The sequence below is a fragment of the Nelumbo nucifera genome, chromosome 3, assembly GCF_055504915.1.
Source record: "Nelumbo nucifera cultivar China Antique chromosome 3, China Antique-T2T, whole genome shotgun sequence".
NCBI classification, from domain to species: Eukaryota; Viridiplantae; Streptophyta; class Magnoliopsida; order Proteales; family Nelumbonaceae; genus Nelumbo; species Nelumbo nucifera.
In genome coordinates this window covers 12,811,973-12,835,624 of record NC_142651.1, presented here as the reverse complement: position 1 = coordinate 12,835,624, position 23,652 = coordinate 12,811,973, and the positions used below count along the sequence as shown (strand labels likewise).

The 23,652-nt window shown below is 41.4% G+C and overlaps 2 protein-coding genes across 10 annotated transcripts in view; both read right to left on the bottom strand.

Moving 5' to 3' along the window:
- Positions 1 to 23,652, bottom strand: part of LOC104596572 (inositol hexakisphosphate and diphosphoinositol-pentakisphosphate kinase VIP2-like) — a 147,034-nt gene that overhangs the window by 49,399 nt on the left and 73,983 nt on the right. For 8 of the 9 annotated variants that reach the window (XM_088901755.1, XM_088901751.1, XM_088901750.1 and 5 more), the window contains 5 exons: positions 5,080 to 5,154; positions 4,379 to 4,464; positions 2,920 to 3,126; positions 2,736 to 2,835; positions 2,566 to 2,636 (listed from right to left, as the gene is read on the bottom strand). In XM_088901755.1, the coding sequence (XP_088757881.1) occupies positions 2,566 to 2,636; positions 2,736 to 2,835; positions 2,920 to 3,126; positions 4,379 to 4,464; positions 5,080 to 5,154 (539 nt within the window). The remainder of the gene's footprint in view (positions 1 to 2,565; positions 2,637 to 2,735; positions 2,836 to 2,919; positions 3,127 to 4,378; positions 4,465 to 5,079; positions 5,155 to 23,652) is intronic. The other variant, XM_088901753.1, reaches the window with a different exon arrangement.
- On the bottom strand, positions 12,758 to 14,186 carry LOC148800960 (uncharacterized). The gene is made up of 2 exons (XM_088901758.1): positions 13,233 to 14,186; positions 12,758 to 12,942 (listed from the first exon to the last, which is right to left on the bottom strand). The coding sequence occupies exons 1-2, from the start codon at positions 14,056 to 14,058 to the stop codon at positions 12,905 to 12,907; spliced, it is 864 nt and encodes a 287-aa protein (XP_088757884.1). The 5' UTR covers positions 14,059 to 14,186; the 3' UTR covers positions 12,758 to 12,904.

Below are 23,652 nucleotides of genomic sequence, written 5' to 3'. Positions count from 1 at the left end.
CAACACATGTTTATCACAGGCAAGATTGAAGAGACTGGGAAAAGACACTCCAAGGAGGGAGGGGCCCCACCAAAGGTCGTCCAGAAACTTATTTGATTACCATTTCCTAAACTGAACCTAAGGCACGGAAAGGAAAGGGAAAGCAATTGAATTATACCTTTCCAGGGATTGGCAGTGGAGAACCTACTAACTGAAGGAAAGCTGCCCCTAGCAATATTACTCACATATTTGTTATGGATTATAGAGGCCCAAAGGGAGTCCGGGTCCTTCAGAAATCTCCAGATCAGTTACCTAAAAGAGCTGTATTCCTCTGAGCAATGCAACCCAATCCCAAACCTCCATTCCTTATCTTTCTCCAAAGAGAAAACCCCTACCAGATCCTGTTTTCTACAGAAAGGAGCCTACCTTCCCAAGCTTCCAAAGGATCCACTCCCATTTGCATATTTGTGCAAGAACTGAGTATTTTTATCACCCTCCTTAATCCATTGAAATCGTGATCTCTGTCTCCAGCAGATTTCCTCTCTGACCTTGCACCTCCTTAGTAACCAAGTCCCTCAAAGCTGGCATGATCCTTTTACAGGGTATTATAGCAAAGGAGCATCCATTTGTTCTCAGTTGTGGGTCCTATAATAAAGGCCTCTATATATAGATGGCAAGAAGGGATTTCACCATTCAAAAATCAGTAAAAGACACCAGGTGATGAGAGATCAACTAACATACATATAAAAAAGACAATACATATTAATAAATCCCCTCATCCATTTCTAAAATTGGCCAAATTCTGGTAAAATGAAAATCCAATCCAACAACCAATTCCCAATCTCTGAACAAAGCTTCTTCTTGCGTCTACTTTTGCCTTGGAAAACTCTCCCATTCCTCTCCTTCCACACTTCCCAACAAGCTGCAAAGGGAACACAGCTCCATTAAATTTTTGCCTTCTTACTGCCCTGAAAAAATGGCCAACAGGAAAAAAAAAAATCATCGGGACTGCATGGGTTCCAAGTATTTATTCTGAACAACCAAAAAAAGTAACTCCAAATAAATTTTGTAAAAGGACAGTGAACATAAAGCTGTAAGACGTCTTCTTCAAAAGCTTCACACAAGTAGAACCAGTTGGCCATCTGGAAACATCTGCTCTTATAAGTGATCCTACTAAGTATGCTATTCAATTCCACCAGCCAAGCAAAAGCTTCAACTCTTGGAGGTATTGGGTTACCCCAAACACCCTTAATAACAGTTTGTTTAACCAGGTTCCTTGCCAAAGGACTTCATGTAAAGAGACCATTTCTGCATTCTTTCCACCATCTTGAATCTATCTGTCAGGAAAAATATCCACCAATTGAAGCTTTGAAAGTAGGTGAAGACATTCCTCCACCTCCCTATCTGGCAAGAATCTTCTAAATGTAGGGCACCACAAAATCGGACCTTGACTCACTTCATAGCAATGTTTTCAAACCGTCGTTGACCAGGACGGTCGGACCGTTCAGCCTGGGAACCATCCAGGCAACCAGTTCCATTTTACCCCAAACCCGGTCCTTGGCCAAAAACCGTTGAATTGGTCAGTGACTCGCTGACCCAGGCTGTCAGACCGTTGACCCGTTCAACGGTTTTGTCCTTTTTTATTTTAATTATTTTTTTTTATTTTTCGTTAGAACAGGCTGTCCGTTTGGACTATACGGTCGAACTGTCGACCCGGAAACTGGTGACAAGAACAGTTCCAGTTCCGGGTCAGTTTTTAAAACCTTGCTTCATAGCATTGGAAGATTGAAATAGTTTTCTCACTTCAACTGTAGAGTCTTGAGCAGATTTCACATAGATTTCCTAATCCAGCCTAATCATTCTCCAAAATCTAATATTGGTTCCAACCCCAGCCTTGGAAGATGCAACATTTATAAATGCAGAATGAAAGTTCATAATGCCTTTCCAAATACCAACTCCATATGTAGATTTTACTTCTCCAGAATCCCAATCAAAGCTGACCACCCCATATTTTCAAGCAATTACTTTCTCCAAAGATGCTTATTTTCCAACCTGAACCCCCGCATTCACTTTCCCTATAAATGCTCTATTGAATAATCCCCAACCCTCCTTTCTTTGAGCTGCAAACCCAATCCCACTTCACAAAATGAAACTTTCTTTCTTCCACTTTAGTGTTCCAAAGGAATTCTCGTTGAATTCTTCCCCCAACCCTCTTTCCATTTTTTTTTTTTTGCCTATCTAGAAAAAAAACATCATTCCAGCCCAGCCACAATGTACAGAAGATATATAATGCATATCTCATGCTAAGAGAAGAAGAAGAAGAAGAAGAAGAAGAGGTGACCAACAACATTTATATGGTAAATGCATCTGCTACGCAGAAAATAACAAACATATTGGTTTTAAAATGTATACCTTGTACGCGGTACTAGAAGATATATAATGCATATCTCATGCTAAGAGAAGAAGAAGAAGAAGAAGAAGAAGAAGAAGAAGAAGAAGAAGAAGAATAGGTGACCAACAACATTTATATGGTAAATGCATCTGCTACGCAGAAAAGAAGAAACATATTGGTTTTAAAATGTATACCTTGTACGCGGTACTAGAATTCGTGTTGCATCCAACAAATCTTGCAATTGAATAGCACTTTTAAGTTTTGTCTGCAAAAAAGAAAGCAGACAACATATTAACAAAGATTAGAAAGGAAATTTTAAGTCAAATGGGTTAAAGCGAGATAAGGATTAAGAGAAAATAAGCACCTCAGACCTAGGCCTTCCACCATTGTATTTTAGCATCAAATTTAACAGCTTTTCCTCTGTAACCTTCAACTTGACCTTCTGTTTGGGGGTTCGATCACCACTGCCAAGGAAAAACGTGACTAAGAAGTGACAGAATAAGTGCTATTTAAATAAGTAAAAAAGCAGTAGGACATTTAAATCTTACTGGCGGATGACAGCAATTACACATCGTAGCTCCTCCGATTGTCCAAAGGTGCCAATAATTCCACTCCCCTGACGCGTTAATCCCTCAGAAGGTTGGATTGGTCCATTCATCTTCCATGGCAGGGTTGGTGGAATTTTTGAAGAAAGATGAGGGGCCTTGGCATCCAGAAATATTTTCCTTAACACACATGCAGCATCATCATAATACCTATACTTAGAAAAAGAAGACAATCTATAGTTAATATATATTATAAATACTAATAACTTAAACTTCCACTTTATAGGAAAAGTAACAGGATTAAGACAATGACCTTGCAAATGCACCCCCCCCCCTACAGAAACAGCCAATAATATTAAGTTGCCAACCCAGCAAAGAAAATCCCCAGTACAACTTCCTCCAGCAAAGACTTTCTTTAGCTAAACTGCTAGAATTCAAATTAGCTAATCTAGTGGCTCAAGGGGTTCAATTCAATTTGGATATCAAAAAACACACACTCTAAATTGATTACTTGAAAGCACTTCCTTGTAGAAATTTCAGAGCTGACTCCTCATCTTGGTTGCTATTTCAGATGGATCCCAGGAGAACTGATCAACTTAGCCACAAGGCTGATCACTTAGCTAAATCAGGATTCGATAGGAACTTTTTCTATAGTGTAAATGCAAATAGACAAATAGAGTATCTGATTGTTGATGGGGCTTTTGTGTTTTCTTTCTTTCTTTCTTTCTTTCTTTCTTTTTGATAGATGGGGGCTTTTGTGTTTTTTGTTGATTATCCCTACTTGCTATACATCCTCTCATGTACGTCTCCATTTTTTTGCTTGAATGAAATAGTTACCCTTTCTCAAAAAAGAAAAGTAATATTATAAAAAAGCAATAAAATACAACCCTATCTACAAAACCTTAGTCAATCTGGCTGAAATTTGATGCAAGTACACTTACACTGTTTAAACATTGTAAGTTTTCAGCTCAAACGGATATATGAAAGTGCCCCAACTGAAGGCATCAAGATATGGATTCAGCATAGGCCTGTCAATGGTATGCAAAGTCTGTGACCTGACATAATTGTTTCAGATTTAGATGGTTCTGGTACCTTGTGAGCTTCTAGTTGGAGGTGGTGTGTTTAGTAATACTTTGTAGAATCAACTCTCCTACAGATATGGGTACCTTCTTATACATCTATGCATACAAGCAGATTAAAACAGGGATATTGTCACTTTTACCTACAGGCTGAGGGGTATAGATTAAGATGCCTATGAACATGAATGGATAAACAGAAAAGGAATTTAAGAGCCTTAGTCAACGATATTCAACATGTGGTGATGTCATTTCCACACTCCTAGATAACGACATGATATGTATTGTACCAACGTATATAGATGGAAATTTGAAAACATGTTGCAACAATGAAAGCATAATCCAAAATTATGGGTGGGCCAATAAAGAAGTTAGAAGATAATTACTTGTAAGAGTTTTTTACAAAGCTCCACCCATTAACATCGCAAACATATGATTGTCCCTCACAGCGCAAGAGATCAAATCCACAAACCTGCAAGTACATTTGAACACCACCACATCAGGTAACCCAGAATCCAGACCATGCCCTTCTCAAGCACAACACATGCAGAGGTGGTTGCTATAATTGATCCACCTAATTTCCCATGATGAATGATAGGAAGACCTGGAAATTCCTTAGATATAAAATGACACATAATTAAACAGAAAAACCATGCTTGACAATGTTATCTGCATGAATCCTAAAAGATAATTAAGTGGTTGATAACATTAACTAATTAGTTGTTGGATATTTTACATAACCATTTACAGATGAATAACAATCATGCATAACAACTTGCAACAAACATTTTTTCACGATTCTGAAGCATAACAACTTGTGACAAACATTGCTCAATGAACACAACACATAATTTTTATGAAATATGAAAAGAATGGTGGTTAAGTCATGGCCAAGGAGTAACTTCACAGTCACAAAACCTAGGATTGAAAGTGTTACCAATGCAGCACTGCATACCATGACAAGAATAAACAGAGAAATCTAGTGGCACCTACCAAGTTTGAGTTGAGAAAATGCTAAGAACAATAACAGCTTGAACCAATATAAAAATTCAGAAGAAAATGTTGATTTTATAATGGAAAACTCTACCGCTTGCCTAAATGCGATGCAAACATCTCTTGCCATTTGCTTTTCAGCTGGAGTCAGTAATACAGGATATCTCACCTACAAAAGGAATTAAACTTTTATATAATAAAGAAATGATGTGGTCATGGCATCACACTCCATGTTACATGCATGACCATCAAATTTTGAGATTGACAAATGAAATTCCAAACTAGGTGAAAGCATTAGTAAATAAAGATGTTAACTGAATGACTAAAAACACATGGAGTTTCATCATTAAGCTTTACAAAAGCTACAAATCATTTATATATATATATATATATATATATATATATTTGATGAATAACAAAATAATTTCATTAATGATAAGAGAACCTTTATAGTGCCCATCCTTTATAACCAGAACAGCATGCTAATTAAAAAGGAAATCCCTCAATTTGTTGAACTGCTTCAAAACTAAAGGCCAATCCATCAAGAAGTTGCAAATCACCAAAAAGTGCACACAAAAAGGTCTTTCTGTGCCATCAAAAGCAGCATATCTTTTTTATTATAAATTTTTTTGATATCTTTTTTTTTTTTATAGGAAACGGTAACTTTCATTAGATAAAACCAGAACAACTGTCACCTTCTAAAGTACAAGGTGACCCCTGAATAACAAATAACTTACAACACTGCACAAAACAAAACCTCCCGATTCACCCCTTGTTTTGCTAGGTTGTCAGCTAAAGCATTTGCTGACCTCCTAGACCAATACACTTGTGCACCCAGCTCCCTTGTGAGGCTCAATAATTCCCTTACATGTTGTCTAAGGGACCATGTTCCCAAACTATTTGATTGCAGCCAACCTACTACTAATTTTGAATCCCCCTCCACTTCTAACTGTTGAAAACCCAATTGCTTGGCCCATCTGAACCCCTGGAGGAGACCCATCCCCCAAACCTATTGGACCAGAATACATAGCTAGGATTTTTCCTTCCGCATCTCTAAACACACCCCCTATTCCAGAAGGTCCAGGGTTCCCAAGAGAGCTGCCATCAAAGTTCAGTTTGACATTACACTGCAAAGGAGGGGACCAAACTGCTTCTATGGTAGGTGATGAAGTAGAAGACCTTGTTAAAATACTCCAGCCTCTAGTCAAATCATCTACAGAGACATCCTTGAACAAGTCAAGAGTTTTCAGCCAATGTACTGCCTTGATGGTGATCCCTTCAATAACTTCAGGAGCTTATTTTTCTTTCCCTTGGAAAATCCTATTATTTCTCTCTTCCCACACTGCCCACAAAGATAGCTGCCCTTGTTCTCCACATCACCCTTCCTTTCTTCTTTGGTTGTTGGAAAAAGCTAGGGTCAAATAAATCTGCTACACTTGTGGGAGGAGTCTACCTATAATCAAAGAGAGAGGAGAACCAATCCCAAAATAGAGCACTAAAAGGACAAGAAATTAATAGGTGATTCACCATCTCACCATTCCTCAAGAAAAGGCTACAGACATGAGGTGACAAGCACCAATTTGGTCTCTTTCTTTAAAGCACTTCCAAGGTATTGATTTTTTGGAGAACCACTTCCCAACAAAAAGCCCTTACTTTTGGGGGTACCGGAGCGCTCCATACTTCTTTAACAGGAAAGGAGGAAACCGGTTTAAAGGAAGGACCATAGCATTGAAAAGGAAAAAATTGTTAGAGAAAACAAAAAACTACAATGGAATATAGAGGAAATGCCCAACAACAAACATTACATCCCAGAAAGTCTAGCTATTCCCAGAAATCCTAAATTGAAACAAAATAGTACATGATAATTACATGGAAAATGGAATGCATCAAAGAATTCCACATTGAATAAACAGATTCAATGTGCAGAGAGAGAGAGAGAATGAACCATGCGAAAATATATTAAGGCTAAGGTAGAAACTCCCAAGATATAGAACAGATGAGAAGTAGACAAGTTATCAACTTGGATTTTATTTTTTATTATTTACCATACAGTCCCTATACTTTTGCATTTAACATTTTTATCGTTGTTGACTATTGAGAGACTTCTTTGTAATTGTAGATATTAGGCCTTAATATATTATTTGACATTTTGGGGTAGGGTCATTCATTTTTTTATGATTGGTAACAATCAATATTTTATTAGGATATAAACAAAATGTTTTACAAGAGAAGGCTTGTAGACCAGCACTTGCTCTCTATCACAATGTCCTATATGGTTCCCCTTGGAACCTCGCCCCAATACATTTCAGTTCAATTCTAGGAACCCACTGAAATATGGCATTTAATTCTTCTACCAATGACCTGATTTCCCTTAACGTGTCTCTGAATTTCCAATTAGACTGTGCTTTATTTCTTAGCCATCCCACCACAACCTTTGAATCTCCTTCCACAATGATCCCTTTGTGATTTAATTCTTTCCCTAAATTCAGTCCTTGTAAAACTGTCAATAAATAAGACCTCATTGAGTCTCAGTAGAAATCACTATTTGCTGATTCAGTCGAGCTTCTTGTGAGAGAAAAGGAGGGAAGGTGAAGATTTCAGCAGTAGAGAAGGAAGGAGAAGAAGAAAAGAGTAGGAGGTCAACTAGATTTATGAGAAAGTTAACCCTAGCCGCCAGCCCCTCATTATATTTATATTTAACTTAAAGATGAGATATTACAAGGATGCCCTTAGTAGGGCGGCTACTAAAACTGAACAGTCACAACTTTAAAAAATAAAAACTAATGGGCCTCGAACCAACAACTTCCTAATTAGATAAAAACAAACTAAAGACAAACCGGGCCACTCAACAAAACAAACCGGCCCACTCAACACTCCCCCTCAAGTTGGGAGTAGATGTCACACATTCCCAACTTGCGTAGATCATGCTCCAACTTGTTCTTTGCAACACCCTTTGTGAGAACATCAACGAGCTGCAGATCAGAAGCAATGTATGGAAGACAGACTTCTCCAGAAGTTACCCTTTCTCTGATAAAATGTCTATCCACTTCGATGCGCTTAGTTCGGTCATGCTGGATTGGGTTATGGGCAATGTTAATTGATGCCTGGTTATCATAGTATAGCATCATTGGTTCTTCTGCCTGTATACCAATTTCTTCTAACAGAGAACGGATCCAGAGAAGTTCTGAAACTCCATGCGCCATGGCCCTGTATTTGGCTTCAGCACTTGATCTTGCCACCATTGTTTGTTTCTTACTCTTCCATGAGACTAGGTTACCTCCAACTAGGGTGCACACTCCTGAAGTTGATCTCCTGTCATCAAGGCATCCTACCCAATCGGCATCTGTATAAGCCTCTAGTTTCAATTGTCCATGATCAGTAAACAATATGCCTCTGCCTGGATGTCCCTTCAGATAAGCAAGGATCCTGTCAACTGCCTCCCAATGCTGGACTCGTGGGGCATGCATGTATTGACTTACTACACTCACTGCATAGGAGATGTCTGGTCTTGTCATACACAAGTATAGCAGCCGACCCACAAGTCTCTGATATCTCCCAACGTCCTTTACTGGTTCACCTTCTGTTGCACTGATTTTATGGTTCTGATCAATAGGGGTGCTAATTGCCTTTGTTCCAAGCTTCCCTATCTCTTGAAGAAGGTCCAAGACATACTTCCTTTGAGAGATAAAAATTCCATGTTTCGATCTTGCAACTTCGATGCCTAAGAAGTATCTCAGTTCTCCAAGATCCTTAATTTCAAATTCCTTATGTAGGTTCCTCTTTAGACTATCAATCTCACTCAGATCATTCCCAATGACAACAATATCATCCACATAAACGATTAGGACTGACACCAAAGATCCCCTGCGCTTCATAAACAAAGTATGACCGAATTGAGTTTGAGTGTAGCCAAAATCAATCAAGGCCTTTCTGAATCTGTCAAACCATGGTCTGGGAGATTGTTTCAAGCCATATAGTGACTTCTTAAGCCTGCATACCTTTCCCTTTTCAGTATCATTGTAGAAACCAGCAAGAAGATCCATATACACTTCTCCTTGCAGATCCCCATTTAGGAAAGCATTCTTCACATCCAGTTGAAACAAGGGCCAAGAGTATGAGGCAGCAAGGGAAAGAAGTATCCAAACGGAGGTCATCTTTGTAACTGGCGCAAAGGTCTCTAAATAATCAATGCCATAGGTCTGTGTGTATCCTTTTGCGACAAGTCTTGCCTTGTACCTCTCTATACTTCCATCTGCCTTATATTTTACTGTGTAAACCCATATGCATCCAACTGTCTCCTTGCCTTCTGGTAGGTCCACAATGTCCCATGTCTGATTCTTAATCAAAGCTTCCATCTCTTCTTACATAGCTGTCTTCCACTCAGGTTTGGAGAGAGACTCACAAACACCCTTGGGTATAGACATTGAATCAAGAGAAGAGAGAAAAGCACGGTAGGAAGGAGAAAGTCCACTGTAGGATAAGTATTGTGAAATACAATGAGCAATACACTTTCTCTTCCCTTTTCTAAGAGCAATAGGGAGATCAAGGTTATCGGTAACAGAGTTAGTAGGATAGTAGAAGATCAAGACTGTAATCAGTCTTGAATCCTAATAGGTTTTAGGTTTACAAAACAGAAGAAAAGTGAGAGAAAAGGAGAGAGAATAGAAGAGAAACAGGAGAACACAAGTGGTTGAAAGGAGGGACAGATTCTTACTGATCTGCCGCCGCCACTTTCTTATTATTTATAGGTTATGTTTAGTACATAATGGAAAGGACACATCTGCCCTTAGTACTTACATAATAAATAAAGTAAATAAAGCTGAAATAAATAACAACTGAATTAACAAACTGACTCAAACTGACACTACTATAACTAGAACAAATAACTACACATGCTGTCCTACGAACACGGTGGGGACCACTGTAGTGGGGCCCACATCAGTGTTCTCTACACTCCCCCTCCAGTTGGGAGTAGATATCTATCATTCCCAACTTGGATAGGTCTGTCTCTAACTTCTTCCTTGGTACGGCCTTGGTGAGGATATCCGCGAGCTGCATATTAGATGTGATGTACGGAAGACACACTTCTTGTGATGTGACCCTTTCTCGCACAAAATGTCGATCAACTTCGATATGTTTAGTTCTGTCATGCTGCACTGGGTTGTGGGCTATATTAATAGCTGCCTGATTATCACAATACAACATTAAGGGCTTTTCATAGTCAATACCCAACTCTTCAAGTAGTGACCTCAGCCACAAGATTTCAGCCACTCCATTAGCCATTGACCTGTATTCCGCTTCAGCATTGGAGCGGGAAACAACACTCTGCTTCTTACTCCTCCAAGAGACAAGGTTACCTCCCACAAGGGCACAATATCCAGAGGTAGACCTTCTGTCATCAACACTCCCAGCCCAATCGGCATCTGTATAGACTTCCACCCTCATGTGATTATTGTTCTTGAGCAGTATACCTCTACCCGGGCATCTCTTCAAGTATACTAATATTCTCTCTGCCGCAAGAAGATGAGAAGTTCTAGGGGAGTGCATGTACTGGCTAACAACACTAACTGCATAGCTAATATCCGGCCGAGTGAGGCAGAGATATAGAAGCTTTCCAACCAACCGTTGGAACATAATTTTGTCTTCAAGAGGCTCCCTGCCCTCTGCACTAATCTTGTGATTTTGTTCGATGGGTGTATCAGCCGGCTTAACACCCAACTTTCTAGTTTCCGCCAACAGATCTAGAACATATTTTCTTTGAGAGATAAAAATCCTCTGCTTGGATCTAGCAACCTCAATACCCAAAAAGTACCGTAGTGCACCAAGATCTTTCACCTCAAACTCTTGATGAAGGAGCTGTTTGAGGGACTCAATCTCATGACTGTCATTTCCTGTCACCACAATATCATCAACATATACTACAAGTAGTGTCAGAGAGGACTCCACCCTCTTGATGAATAGTGTATGATCTGACTGGGCCTGTACATAACCAAACTTTCCAAGGGCTAATCTGAACCTATCAAACCAGGCTCTAGGTGACTGCTTCAAACCATACAATGCCTTGTTCAGTCGGCAAACCTTCTTACCTGTCTCTGTATCATAGAATCCAGGAGGCAACTGCATGTAAACCTCTTCCTGTAAGTCTCCATTCAGAAAGGCATTTTTAACATCCATCTGAAACAGGGGCCAAGAATGATTTGCTGCAAGGGATAACAAAACTCGGATGGTGGTCATCTTGGCTACTGGAGTAAAGGTTTCCAAGTAGTCTATACCATAAGTCTGAGTGAACCCCTTTGCAACCAGCCGGGCTTTGTACCTTTCAATAGAGCCATTGGCATTATGCTTCACAGTGAACACCCATCTGCATCCCACCAGTTTCTTTCCTTTTGGTGGGTCAACCAGTGCCCAAGTATTTTCTTCAACAGGGCATCCATTTCGACTTGCATTGCATCTTTCCATTCTGGAACTGATAAGGCTTCTTGCACTGTTCTTGGAATAGGGACATCGGCAATGGAAGTGAGATAGGACCGGTAAGATGGAGACAAACGATCATAGGATAAGAACTGTGAGATGTTGTGAGCTGTAGAAGTGGTGCAATGTCGTTTCCCTTTGCGAATGGCAATAGGGAGATCAAGGTCAACCACAAGAGGGGAAGTGGCAACAGTGAGAGGTATCTCAGTAGGCTCTAGATCTGGAGCCGCGGAAGGAACTTGAGCTGGCCGGGACTGCCGATGACTAGGATCAACTTGCCTGCATCGCCTGTGATAGACTCTCAACTCCGGCTCCCTCTGACCACCCTCACCACTACCTCCTTCATTATCTAGTGGAATAGGTAAAGGAACAACCCCACTCAAAACAGCCCCACTTCTACCAGCCCCACTTCCACTCTCACTATTCTCCCCCTGAGGGAAGAAACTCAAAACGGCCCCACTCTCACTGCTTTCCCCTTGAGGATAAACCCTAGGATAATAGGGTGTCTCCTCAAAGAAGGTGACATCCATGGAGACAAACCGTTTCCCTAAAACCGGATCATAACAGCAATAACCCTTTTGAGTTTGTGCATAACCAAGGAAAATGCATTTGGAGGCCTTAGGTTCAAACTTGGAATGATGAGGCCCGAGAAGCTGAACGAAACAGGTACAACCAAAGGTTTTAAGGGGAACAATGAGCAACTCCTCGTCTGGGTATAGAAGGGAAAAGGGGGTTCTCATATCAAGAACCCGGGAAGGAACTCGATTAATGAGATAAACTGCCGTGAGGATAGCATCACCCCAGAAGCGAATAGGTACATTGGAGGTAAACATAATGCTTCTAGCCACCTCCAAGATATGCCTATTATTCTTGTTGGCAACACCGTTCTACTGTGGTGTATAAGGGCAAGTGCTCTGGTGAATAACTCCATGGCTAAGAAGGTAGGAGGTCAATGGCTGAGCAAAGTATTCCTTTGCATTATCAGATCTAAGGACTTTGATTTTGGTCCCAAACTGAGTGAGAACCATCTGATGGAAGTTTTGGGTCAGAGCAGGAACCTCATTCCGAGAACGCATAAGATAGACCCAAGAAAAACGGGTATGGTCATCAACAAACAGTAGAAAATATCTGTACCCACCCATAGAAGGGATATGATATGGCCCCAAACATCAGTATGCACAATATCAAAAGAGGAATTACTCCTTTTATTACTTAAAGAATAAGAGGTTCTACAATGTTTGGCAAACTCACAACTCTCACACCTCAACTTTGATAACTCAACAGACTCAAATAAAGCAGGAAACAGACTCTTCAAAGACTTAAAAGACAAATGACCTAATCGGTTATGCCAAAGCATAACCGAACTCACAGACTAGGAAACAAAAGACTTCTTATCCACTGACTCCTCCCGACGAGAACTCTCTCCAAGCAGATAGATCCCGTTCATCTCACGGCCAGTCCCAATCACCTTCCTCGTCTCCAAATCCTGAAAAACACATCGGTCAAGGAAAAAGGTTACTGAATAGCTCATGTGTTTGGTAATACTACTAACTGAAAGCAGGTTAGTATCAAGCTTAGGAACATGCAAGACAGAAGATAAAGACATAGTATCCGATAGCTTGATGTCCCCCTTGCCCGAAATGGGAACAAGAGAGCCATCAGCAATGGATACTCTATCTCGGCCAGAGGACAAGTGATAAGAAGTGAACAAAGATGGCAAGCTAGTCATATGGTCAGATGCACCTGAATCTATTACCCAACAGTGGTCAGTATTACCTGGAGCTGAAGCATGGTAAGCTGAGGCTCGAGTACTTGAATGTGCAAATGCAGATGTGGCAGGAGCTGATGGTGACTGAGATGGCTGAGCTGAACTCCCAACTTCCTTTTCCAACTGTATGAGGGCAGCCCGAACAGCAGCTAAAGTCTCTAGGGATGTGCCTGATGAGGATGATGAATCAGTGTTCACGACCACATGAGCATTACCCTTCTTATTTCTTAGTTTTGCTGGGATCAAGTGAGGATGTAGCTTCCAACAAGTATCTTTTGTGTGCTTGGGTTTCTTGCAATGTTCACATACCAGATCCCGTTTATCTTCCTTCTTCCGGTCCCTTTCTGAGTCACCCCCTGGCTTAGGTTTAATAGCTGTCAAGGCTGGGAAAGAGGGTTGTGGCTGCATCATGACTTTCCTCCTGGTCTCTTCACTATGCACCAGGGAGTATGCTTGAAAAAGGGTCACACTATCTCTTGTAAATATCTGTTGTCGCACAATGTCATATTCTGAATTCAAACCAACCAGAAACTCAAATACCCTATTCGTCTCGACTTGCTTTCTGTGAGTCTGTGCATCTTTGGGACTCTCCCACTCAAAGGTCTCTAGATGGTCAATCTCATGCCACAAGGATTTCAAGGTAGAGAAGTAGACAGAAACTGGCTTCTCTCCTTGTTTAAGGCTGTTCACCTCACACTTCAGTTCATAGGCTCTGGCAACATTAAGGGGTTGGGAATAGGTTTCTTTCACAACATCCCATATCTCTTTGGCTGTCTTTGCCCACAAGTAATTTCGGCTGATACGTGGCTGCATAGAATTACACAGCCACGCCATAACCAAATAGTTCTCTTAAACCCACTTGGTGTATGTTGGGTCCTCCTTGGAAGGTTCTTTCACATCTCCCAAGAGGTAACCCAGTTTTCCCCTTCCTCCAATAGCCATCATGGCTGATTGAGCCCACTCCAAATAATTTGACCCATCAAATCTCATAGTTGTAATCTGAAACCCGGTATCAGATACACTACCATAATTGTGGTTTCCAAAACTACTTTCTCCCTGACCCTTAAACTCCATCTTTGATCAAGATTCAGTGGCTACAAACTGTTAGAGTCACTATACCAGAAAACAGAGTCAAACAAGCAAGTCTGAAAACTGATCCGAAACCAACACAAATCTGATCTGATCTGAAATCTGATCTGATCCGAAATCTGATCTGAAACCAACCCAAAACTGATCTGAAATCAATCGCCTATCACAGTATAGGCAAGGAATAAACTCAAATCTGATCTGAAATCAATCGGCATGCATAGTACCAGGCAGCCTGTCAATCTGAGATGCTATTTTCTGAAATCACTACTGTGGGGCCCACTGCTGTGAGAGCAAAATTAGGGTTTCAACTGTGGGTCTGAAATAAGTGCTCAGCTGCACTCTCCAAGCAGTCCGCACAAGTGGGACTTGTCGTAGGGCAATATGAAACCCTAAAAACTAATCACCTCTGAGAGGGAAGGGGTTCGGCCCAACAGTCAAACCCTAGAAACAGACTTAAACACAGTTCGGCAAGTCAAACCCTAGAAACAAACTTGAACACAGTTCGGCCCCTACTTCTAGATAGGTCCAACTTATCTCGGGTTACCTGAACCCTAGAAACAAACTTGAACACAGTTCTGTCTTCTAGGGTTACCTGAACCCTAACCTTCGCTGCTTCTTCCTGATTACCAACTCTCTACAAGCCGCGGCAAGTCTTCAACTGCTGCGAACCTCTCCTGGTAATCTCCAAGATTCAGCCACCGAATACTTCTTCAAAGCTTCCAGCCCTAGCTAGTCCTCATGTGGTCGGCTGAACTAGACACACATGAGAAGCCCTAGATAGGCTCTGATACCAAGTAGAAGATCAAGACTGTAATCAGTCTTGAATCCTAATAGGTTTTAGGTTTACAAAACTGAAGAAAAGTGAGAGAAAAGGAGAGAGAATAGAAGAGAAACAGGAGAACACAAGTGGTTGAAAGGAGGAACAGATTCTTACTGATCTGCCGCCGCCACTTTCTTATTATTTATAGGTTATGTTTAGTACATAATGGAAAGGACACATCTGCCCTTAGTAATTACAATAAATAAAGTAAATAAAGCTGAAATAAATAACAACTGAATTAACAAACTGACTCAAACTGACACTACTATAACTAGAACAAATAACTACACATGCTGTCCTACGAACACAGTGGGGACCACTGCAGTGGGGCCCACATCAGTGTTCTCTACAAGGATCAATGGGAACTGAAATAGTAGCAGGATCAAGAGGAATACCTGAATCCATATCAGCCGAATCTAGTGGAATCAACTACCTTGTGAAGTCTCTGTCGTGAGTAATGCTGAGAAACAGAGCACAAAGGAGGTGGCAAGGTAGGTGGCACTGGGTGGTGGTCAAGCACAGGAGGTGACACAAGGACTGGAACTGGGAGAGGGATAGACTACTGACTTACTTCCCCAAAACACTCCCCCTGAGAAGGATTCTGTGAGAAGAAGTACGTGGATTCAAAAAATGTGACATCCATGGTAACATATCGGTTCCCAGAGACTGAATCAGAAGTACCCTTTCTGATTCTCTGCATATCCAAGGAAGACACACTTCTTTGCCTTGGGATCAAGCTTCAAGCGGTGAGGACCAAGGATGTGTGCAAAGCAGACACACCCAAACACCCTGAGAGAAACATAAAACATCTCCCCCTGAGGAAAAAGAAGGCTGAATGGAGTGCTGAATCCAAGTATACGAGAAGGCACCCTGTTAATCAGATATACTGTTGTGAGAACTGCATCACCCCAAAACCGAACCGGAACCGTAGATGTGATCATCATGCTTCTTGCGGTCTCAAACAATGTGTCTGTTCTTCCTTTTTGCAACACCATTCTGTTGTGGACTATAGGAGCAGCTGCTCTGATGGACAATCTATGAACATGGAGGACAGAGGGTAAACAAATGGAATCATTAATCTTGACAGATCCCTTCCCAGCAATAGGAACATGGGATCCATCAGCTGTGGAGACCCTATCTCTGCCAGAACAGAGCTGGTAAGAGTAGAAAATAGTGGAGCAATGGGTCATGTGCTCCGAGGCTCCAGAGTCTATAATCCAAGGAGATCTCCCCTTACCTGAAGTAGAAATATAGTTTGCAGTGACATGTGGACTACCTGTGTGGGCAAAGGAGGTAGAGTGAGCTCCACCTGTGCTACCTGTACCTTGTTGTCCGCTTGCGGCTGAACTGGAACTAGCTGTATTCCGCTGGTTCAGAAGTAGCCCATACCTCTAAAGTTCGGCCCTTACTGCAGCAGCTGCAACAGACTCCAAAGCAGCTGTAGTAGGAGGGGCCGGAGTGTCACCGGTAACTACCATGCGCGCATTTCCCTTCTTATTTCTCAATCTAGTCGGCACAAGATGTGGGTGAAGCTTCCAACAAGTATCTCTTGTATGTTTAGGCTTCTTACAGTAGTCGCAAACCAAGTCTCTTTTGTCTTCCTTCTTGATTTCACCACCACTTTGTTTAGGTTTCACAACACTTTACCATGGCAGACTGATCAGAAATTTGGGTTTTCATCACCACATCCCTCTTGCACTCCTCCCTTGACACAAAAGCATATGCTTGGAAGAGAGTGACACTATCCCTGGAAAGAAGATGTTGTCATGCAATATCATATTCAAGGTTAAGGCCAGCAAGGAATTCAAACACCATGTACTTCTCTAAATGTCTCTGATAGGTAGCTGCATCCTTGGTGGTTTCCCAAGCAAAGGTCTCCAAATGGTTAATCTCCTGCTACAGGGTCTTAAGGGCTGAAAAATAGGCTGCAACAGATCTATCTCCCTGCCTTGTAGCAATAATCTGATTTCTCAGTTGGTAAGCCCTAGCAACATTCTCCCTTTGTAAATAGGTTTCTGCAACCCCATCCCATATTTCCTTAGCAGTGTTTGCCCATAAGAAATTTTTACTTATATGTGGCAACATGGAATTACACAACCAAGTCATCACCATATAATTTTCCTGCACCCACCGGGAGTTGCTAGTTTCGGGTTTCACCTCTTCACCAGTGATATACCCTAATTTCCCACGAGACCCAATGGCCATCTTTGCAGATTGTGACCATTCCAAGTAGTTTGCACCATCCAACCTAACTGTAGTAATGGTTCCAGCCTCGAAGGTGTCTCCAGCACCCCCTCCCACTGGTCCCATTTCACTCTCGGGCTCATTTTCAACTCTATGGCCTTCCATGCTTCTCAAAAAAGGTAAAGAAAATAACTAAAAATTGCAGCAAGATCAAACAAGACACCTTTTGGAACCAACAACCCTTTCTTGGTGTCCTGGGCTTTCTTCCCACAAAAGATTCCTTTTTTGTGGGATGGGAGAAGAGAGAGAAAAGACAACCGCCCTCTCTAGAAGCCTCCAAACCACGTGGGACTTGAATCTCCCCTTACAAAACACTCCAAGGAACCCTAAAAAACTAGGGCGCCACTTCCTAGGTCAAAATTGAAGAGTCTAGCAAAAACAAGACTCTTCCCCTTTCTCCAGTTTTTCCTGATTCTGATGAGAAACCCTAGACCAGCTATAGGGCACACAGATTCATCAAGAAAATCCAAAAACTGGGCTTACCTAAGAGATTCGATCAGCCTCTTAAATCACCATGCAGTCGGCCGATCTAGGGCTGCATGAGAGAACAACTTCAAGAACCTTCAACCTGCTCTGATACCAAGTAGAAATCACTATTTTCTGATTCAGTCAAGCTTCTTGTGAGAGAAAAGGAGGGAAGGTGAAGATTTCAGCAGTAGAGAAGGAAGGAGAAGAAGAAAAGAGTAGGAGGTCAACTAGAGTTATGAGAAAGTTAACCCTAGCCGCCAGCCCCTCATTATATTTATATTTAACTTAAAGATGAGATATTACAAGGATGCCCTTAGTAGGGCGGCTACTAAAACTGAACAGTCACAACTTTAAAAAATAAAAACTAATGGGCCTCGAACCAACAACTTCCTAATTAGATAAAAACAAACTAAAGACAAACCGGGCCACTCAACAAAACAAACCGGCCCACTCAACAGTCTCCATACCCTATAGGCACTGAGAATAGAGCCATGACAAACCCATCAGCCCATTTGAACACCCCCCAACAAATTCCTAAGGGCTCCAGGTTCCCAGTACTACACCCATCAAAGTTCATCTTAATGCTAGGTAATTACGGATGTCAATGATTCAGGTTCGGTGGGTTTGCTTCCACCCAAACCCAAGCCAACTTCATAATATGTAACTTCCGAACCTGCCCCTGACCCTATAGGGTTTAACCCGATACTGACCTGACCCAACCTGCAGCCTTTCAATTATATTTTTTTATACCATGTTTTCAATATCCAAGAGCTGCAAATTTAATGAAATTTGGTTTATGGGTTCCAAGGAGTCACTTCCTTAAAAGTAAAAAAAGAGAACAAAACATTTACGAAAAGAAATCCTAAACTTTAAGGTTATGCGGTTACAAACCATACTAAATAGAAGAATGCCCTCCATGTAAGGGTATCATGACCTAGCAGGTTTGGCTTGTAGCAATTTTGGTCCCCACCCTCTAGAGGTTTTGTTAAGCTCAACTTTGATGGTAGTAGTGAATGCAACCTAGGCCTGTCTGGCATTGGAGGAGTGTTTAGGAATGAGGAAGGAAATGTCATTGCATTCTACTCAAGTCCAATTGCAAGTGGGGACTCTTTAAGGGCTGAAATTATGGTGGTTATGGAAGGGACTCAAAAGGCTAAGGATCTGAACATCAGGACAGGAAGTTGTTAATTGAAGGTGATTCAAAGCCTGTAATAAGCTAGTTCCAAAAAGAAGAGGTTGGATGGTGGTGCTATATATATGAGAAGAGGAAAGCCATTAAATTGCTATAAGGGATGGAGGTGACTTGTAATTGGATCAGAAGAGATACAAATGGTTGGGTAGTGTGCCATGGGAAGGTTAATGCCATGGATAACCTACAAAAGAGAAGACCATTTCTTTGTATCTCTCCTAACAAGTGTACTCTTTGCAGATCTCATGGTGAGGACTGTAATCATTTATTTCTATCTCGTGATGTCACTGCAGAGCTTTGGGCTTGGCATTTCTCCTTATTTGGGTATTGGTGGGACACACCAACAGAAATAAGCATGTTGTTCAACTCATCTACCTTGTCATGGCCCCATAAAAGAGTAAGAAGCATGTGGAGGTGTGCAAGAGCAGCTTTGATCTGGACAGTTTGGGATGAAAGGCATACTAGAATATTCCAAGAGAAGGAAAGGAGCAGCCAGGCCTTGATGGATTGCATCATGAATAGGGCAATATACTGGTTAAAGTCTATGGAACTGTTTCATCCTTTCTCTTTTAATGATTTATGGAGTAATTGGACAGCAGTAGCAAGCTGCTCATCTTTAAAGGACAGGGTTTCTGCAAACTGCCCCCCCCCCCACCACAAGGTTTCTTGAAACTGAATTTTGACGGGAGCAGCCAGGGCCCTCTGGATTGGGAGGAGTACTGAGAAATGAGGCTGGAGAATTGTTAGCTGCCATACAAGGAGTCCTTACAAAAGAATTGGGTGTGGAGCAATTGCTGATGGAAGGGGACTTTAAGATAGTAGTGGGGTGGCTAAATAATTCAAAGGAGGTCGCATGGATTTACAAGAATGAGCTAAAGAAATATAAGTGGCTGATAAGAAATATGTCTGTTACAGTACAGTGGGTGGGGAGATCAGCGAATGCCCTCACTGATATCTTGGCAAAATAAGGGACAAATAGGGAAACACTGTTTTGGGCTAAACTGTAATCTTGTAGTACCACCCATGTACTTTTTGCTATAGTTCTAATGGTTTTTATGTTTTTTGGGCTCCCTGTTTTGGAGAGGCGGCCGCAGCATCTTGCATCTTCCCAAGGGTCTGTAATTTCCTCTTGGTTTTAATAAATGTGATATATTATCTATCAAAAAAAGAGATACAGATGCCTTTTTTATGAATGAAGAGAATTTTATTAAAACCAGAAAATTAAAACATTACAGGATACTCATGGAGAAGCACAAGTTGTTACCTCTCCTATCAAAGTATTACATCAAGCTAAAACAGAAATAAAATTACAGTGCAGCCCAAAATAAATGTTCCCTTGAAGCCCCTTGCTTAGCTAACCCATCTGCTAAGGTGTTCACTGTTCTTCCCACCCAAAGAGAGGTAATAGTCAGGCTCCTTATGAACCAATTAACTTACCTCAATAAGTCTCTGTATTGCCATATAGTTGAGCCTGGATCTGTCAACCATCCTACAACAACTTTGGATCTCCTTCAATTACCAAATTCTAAACTCCTAATTGGTTTGCAATCTGAATACCTTGTAATGTAATCTTGGTTATGTGCCACAAGGGCACTTTTGTCTTTTCCTTCTTTCTTATTATTGTGATGGTCGCCCTAACATATAAATAGAAGACTGGCACTGCCAGCCCAGTTTTTTGGACTTCAATTCTCTCTTCTTTCTTCTTCTCTTGTCCCTTCTTCTCCTCTCTTCTCTGTTCCGTTTCTGATCGATATCATGGTATTAGAGCAGGACAGGGCTCTGTAAAAGTTTCCTTGACTGATCGAAGCTATCCCATCGCATGTCTGGACTGAGAATGAGGAAGATACCTTCGACCATGCCCTGAGAACTGTTCAGCTGATCCTGTTCCATTAATTCTTGAACAGAAACTTGAACAAACACTTCCATAGAGCAACTGATGATTGTCTGAGGTCTTCTTAGAGGTCGGTGGTTGTCCTTTCTTCGTCTCTTCCATTCTTCTCTGGACTACAACTTCCAGAAGTCAGTCGAACTGATCAGAAATATAGACTGAAGTCTTTTTTTATTGGTTCTTGGTACTGTTACCAAGAACATACTAAAGTTTGCCTCAGCCGAATGGTGTAGACCTGTTAAATTGGTCTGTGTGTCAGTGATCCAAATCCGTGTGGGTGAAGAACCTGTGTAGGTCATGTATGACCTGGTTCAGATAAAAAGATACAACAGGAGATCTGTAGATGTTATGTGTGACTCAAACTAGCCTTTGTGAAGTCAGTTAGACCTGTGAATCTGTGACGGCAGGTTCTGTAGATGCCATATGTGGCCTAAACTAGATTGTGTGAGGTCAGTTAGACCTGTGAACCTATGACAGAAAACACAGTGCGTGCTACAATTTTTTTTAACACTTGATGTGAGGGCTGTGTGTTTTTTGGTGTGTGGACTATGGGAGGAGGTTTGTAGGTTTGAACCTTCTGATAACCACTCTTTGCTATGGCCTCTGAGGACTCTGCAACTTATGGGACCTCCTTCAATCGAGGAGGAATGAATAGTAGTCAGGACTCCATGAGTTTTCCAACAACTATCACCCCCTTAGATGGCAGAAATTATTTGACATGGTCTAAGGAGATGCGACTGTACATCACTGCCCGAGGAAAGGCAGGGTACATCAATGGGAAAGTAAAGGAGCTTAGGGCTGGTACTGCTGAATATGATAAGTGGGATCAGGAGAACTGCATGATTATGTCATGGCTTCTGACTACTATGCTACCATCGGTAAAGCAGAATTTTATGTGGGCTGAGACAACTAAGGAAATATGGGAACAAGCAAAGTCAACTTACTCCGAGCAGAGACACTATGCTAGAATTTATCAATTGCAAGCCGAGTCTACAACATGTAAACAAGGGGAAAGAAGCTCATCCACTTACTATTCTGCCCTCACATCTATCTGGAAAGAGTTATTACTATCTTTTTTTTTTTTATCAGTAACAGTGAATTTTATTAATAAGAAGGAAAAGCTAAATTACAAGGTAAGGAGCTAAAAAATCTTAACCCCCAGATACCCTATAATCCCGAATTCATGAAACAATTACAAAACAGCCCAAAACATTGAGTTTCTGTTCACTCCTTGCCTAGCTAGACCATCTGCCAGTGCATTAGCACTTCTCACTATCCATGTACAATGGATTTCAATATCCTTGGTAAGCCACTTGAATTTTCTCTTTTCGTTGCTGTATTTCCAGAGTGTAGAACTGTCCTCTTTTAGCCAATTTACTACAATTTCAGAATCACCTTCTATGATCAGTTTTTTACAGTTTATTTCCTTAGCCCTTTTGAATCCCTTCAAGAGCGCCTAGGATCTCAGCCCTCAGAGAATCACCCACCCCAATTGGACCAGAATACATAGCTAGCAGGTTCCCATTTTCATCCCTTATTACTCCCCCAACTCCGGAGGGCCCTGGATTACCCATGCTGCTGCCATCAAAATTCAGTTTGGTAAATCCCTGAGGTGGAGGTGTCCAGCAGGAATTTGAGGTCTTCCTGATTGAGCCTAACTCCGCAATCTCCTTCCACTTTCTGGCCATCTCATCGACTGAGAACACTGCAAACAGCTCCAAAGTTTTTAACCAATGAATCACCGTAATGTGGATAGTTTCCAGAATTACTTCCAGGCTTCTCTCCTCATCAGAAAATACCCTTAAATTTCTCTCCTCCCAAACAGTCCAACACACTGCAGCCCTACCACATCTCCACATGATCTTGGCCCTTTTGGTTAACCCGTTAGGCATAGAAGTAAATAAGCTTTGCACATCCGAAGGGAGAGTCCACCTGCAACCAAACAGAGAAGTAAGCCATTCCCAAATGACTTTAACAAACTGGCAAGAAATTAATAAGTGATATCCAGACTCACCATCAGATTTACAAAGAACACACCAGTGAGGAGACAAATAACTATTGGGTCTTTTTCTTTGAAGTAGATCCCCTGTATTAACTCTTTCCAGAAAGGCTTCCCAATAGAAGCACCCAACCTTAGGAGGAATAGGTCAACACCATACTTCTTTAACAGGAAAAGACATTCCAACAGGAGAAGGGGATAGAAGGGCCTTGAAGAAAGAGGCACAGGAATAGGAGCCCGAGGGAGTGAGTGTCCATATTCTTCTATTTGACTTCGATGGCTCAATGAAGATCCCTTCCAGAATGGATAATAAGGCTGAAATGTAGGCTAACTCTGTGTCCCTGACATCTCTTCTCAAGTTCAAATTCCAACCGAACCCAGAAGGAGAATTAGAAGGAACAAGAAAGGAGGAAATTGGTTCATTTTTAAGGGTAGAGATAGCAAAGAGGCTTGGAAATTGATCTTTCAAAGAGGAGTTCCCAACCCATACATCTTCCCAGAATTTAATGAGGTTACCTGAGTGTAATTCATACCTGACCCAAGGATAGAACAAGGGCAAGATGGCTTGAATAGCTTTCCAAGGAGAAGCTCTTGTAGCCCTTGCTAAGATCCCAGAGTCCCATCCATTGCCTGCCAGCCCATGTATACTTTCCACTATCTTAACCCACAGTCTTTCTTTCTCCAATGAGAATCTCCACAGCCATTTTCCCAACAGTGTCAAGTTCCTAACC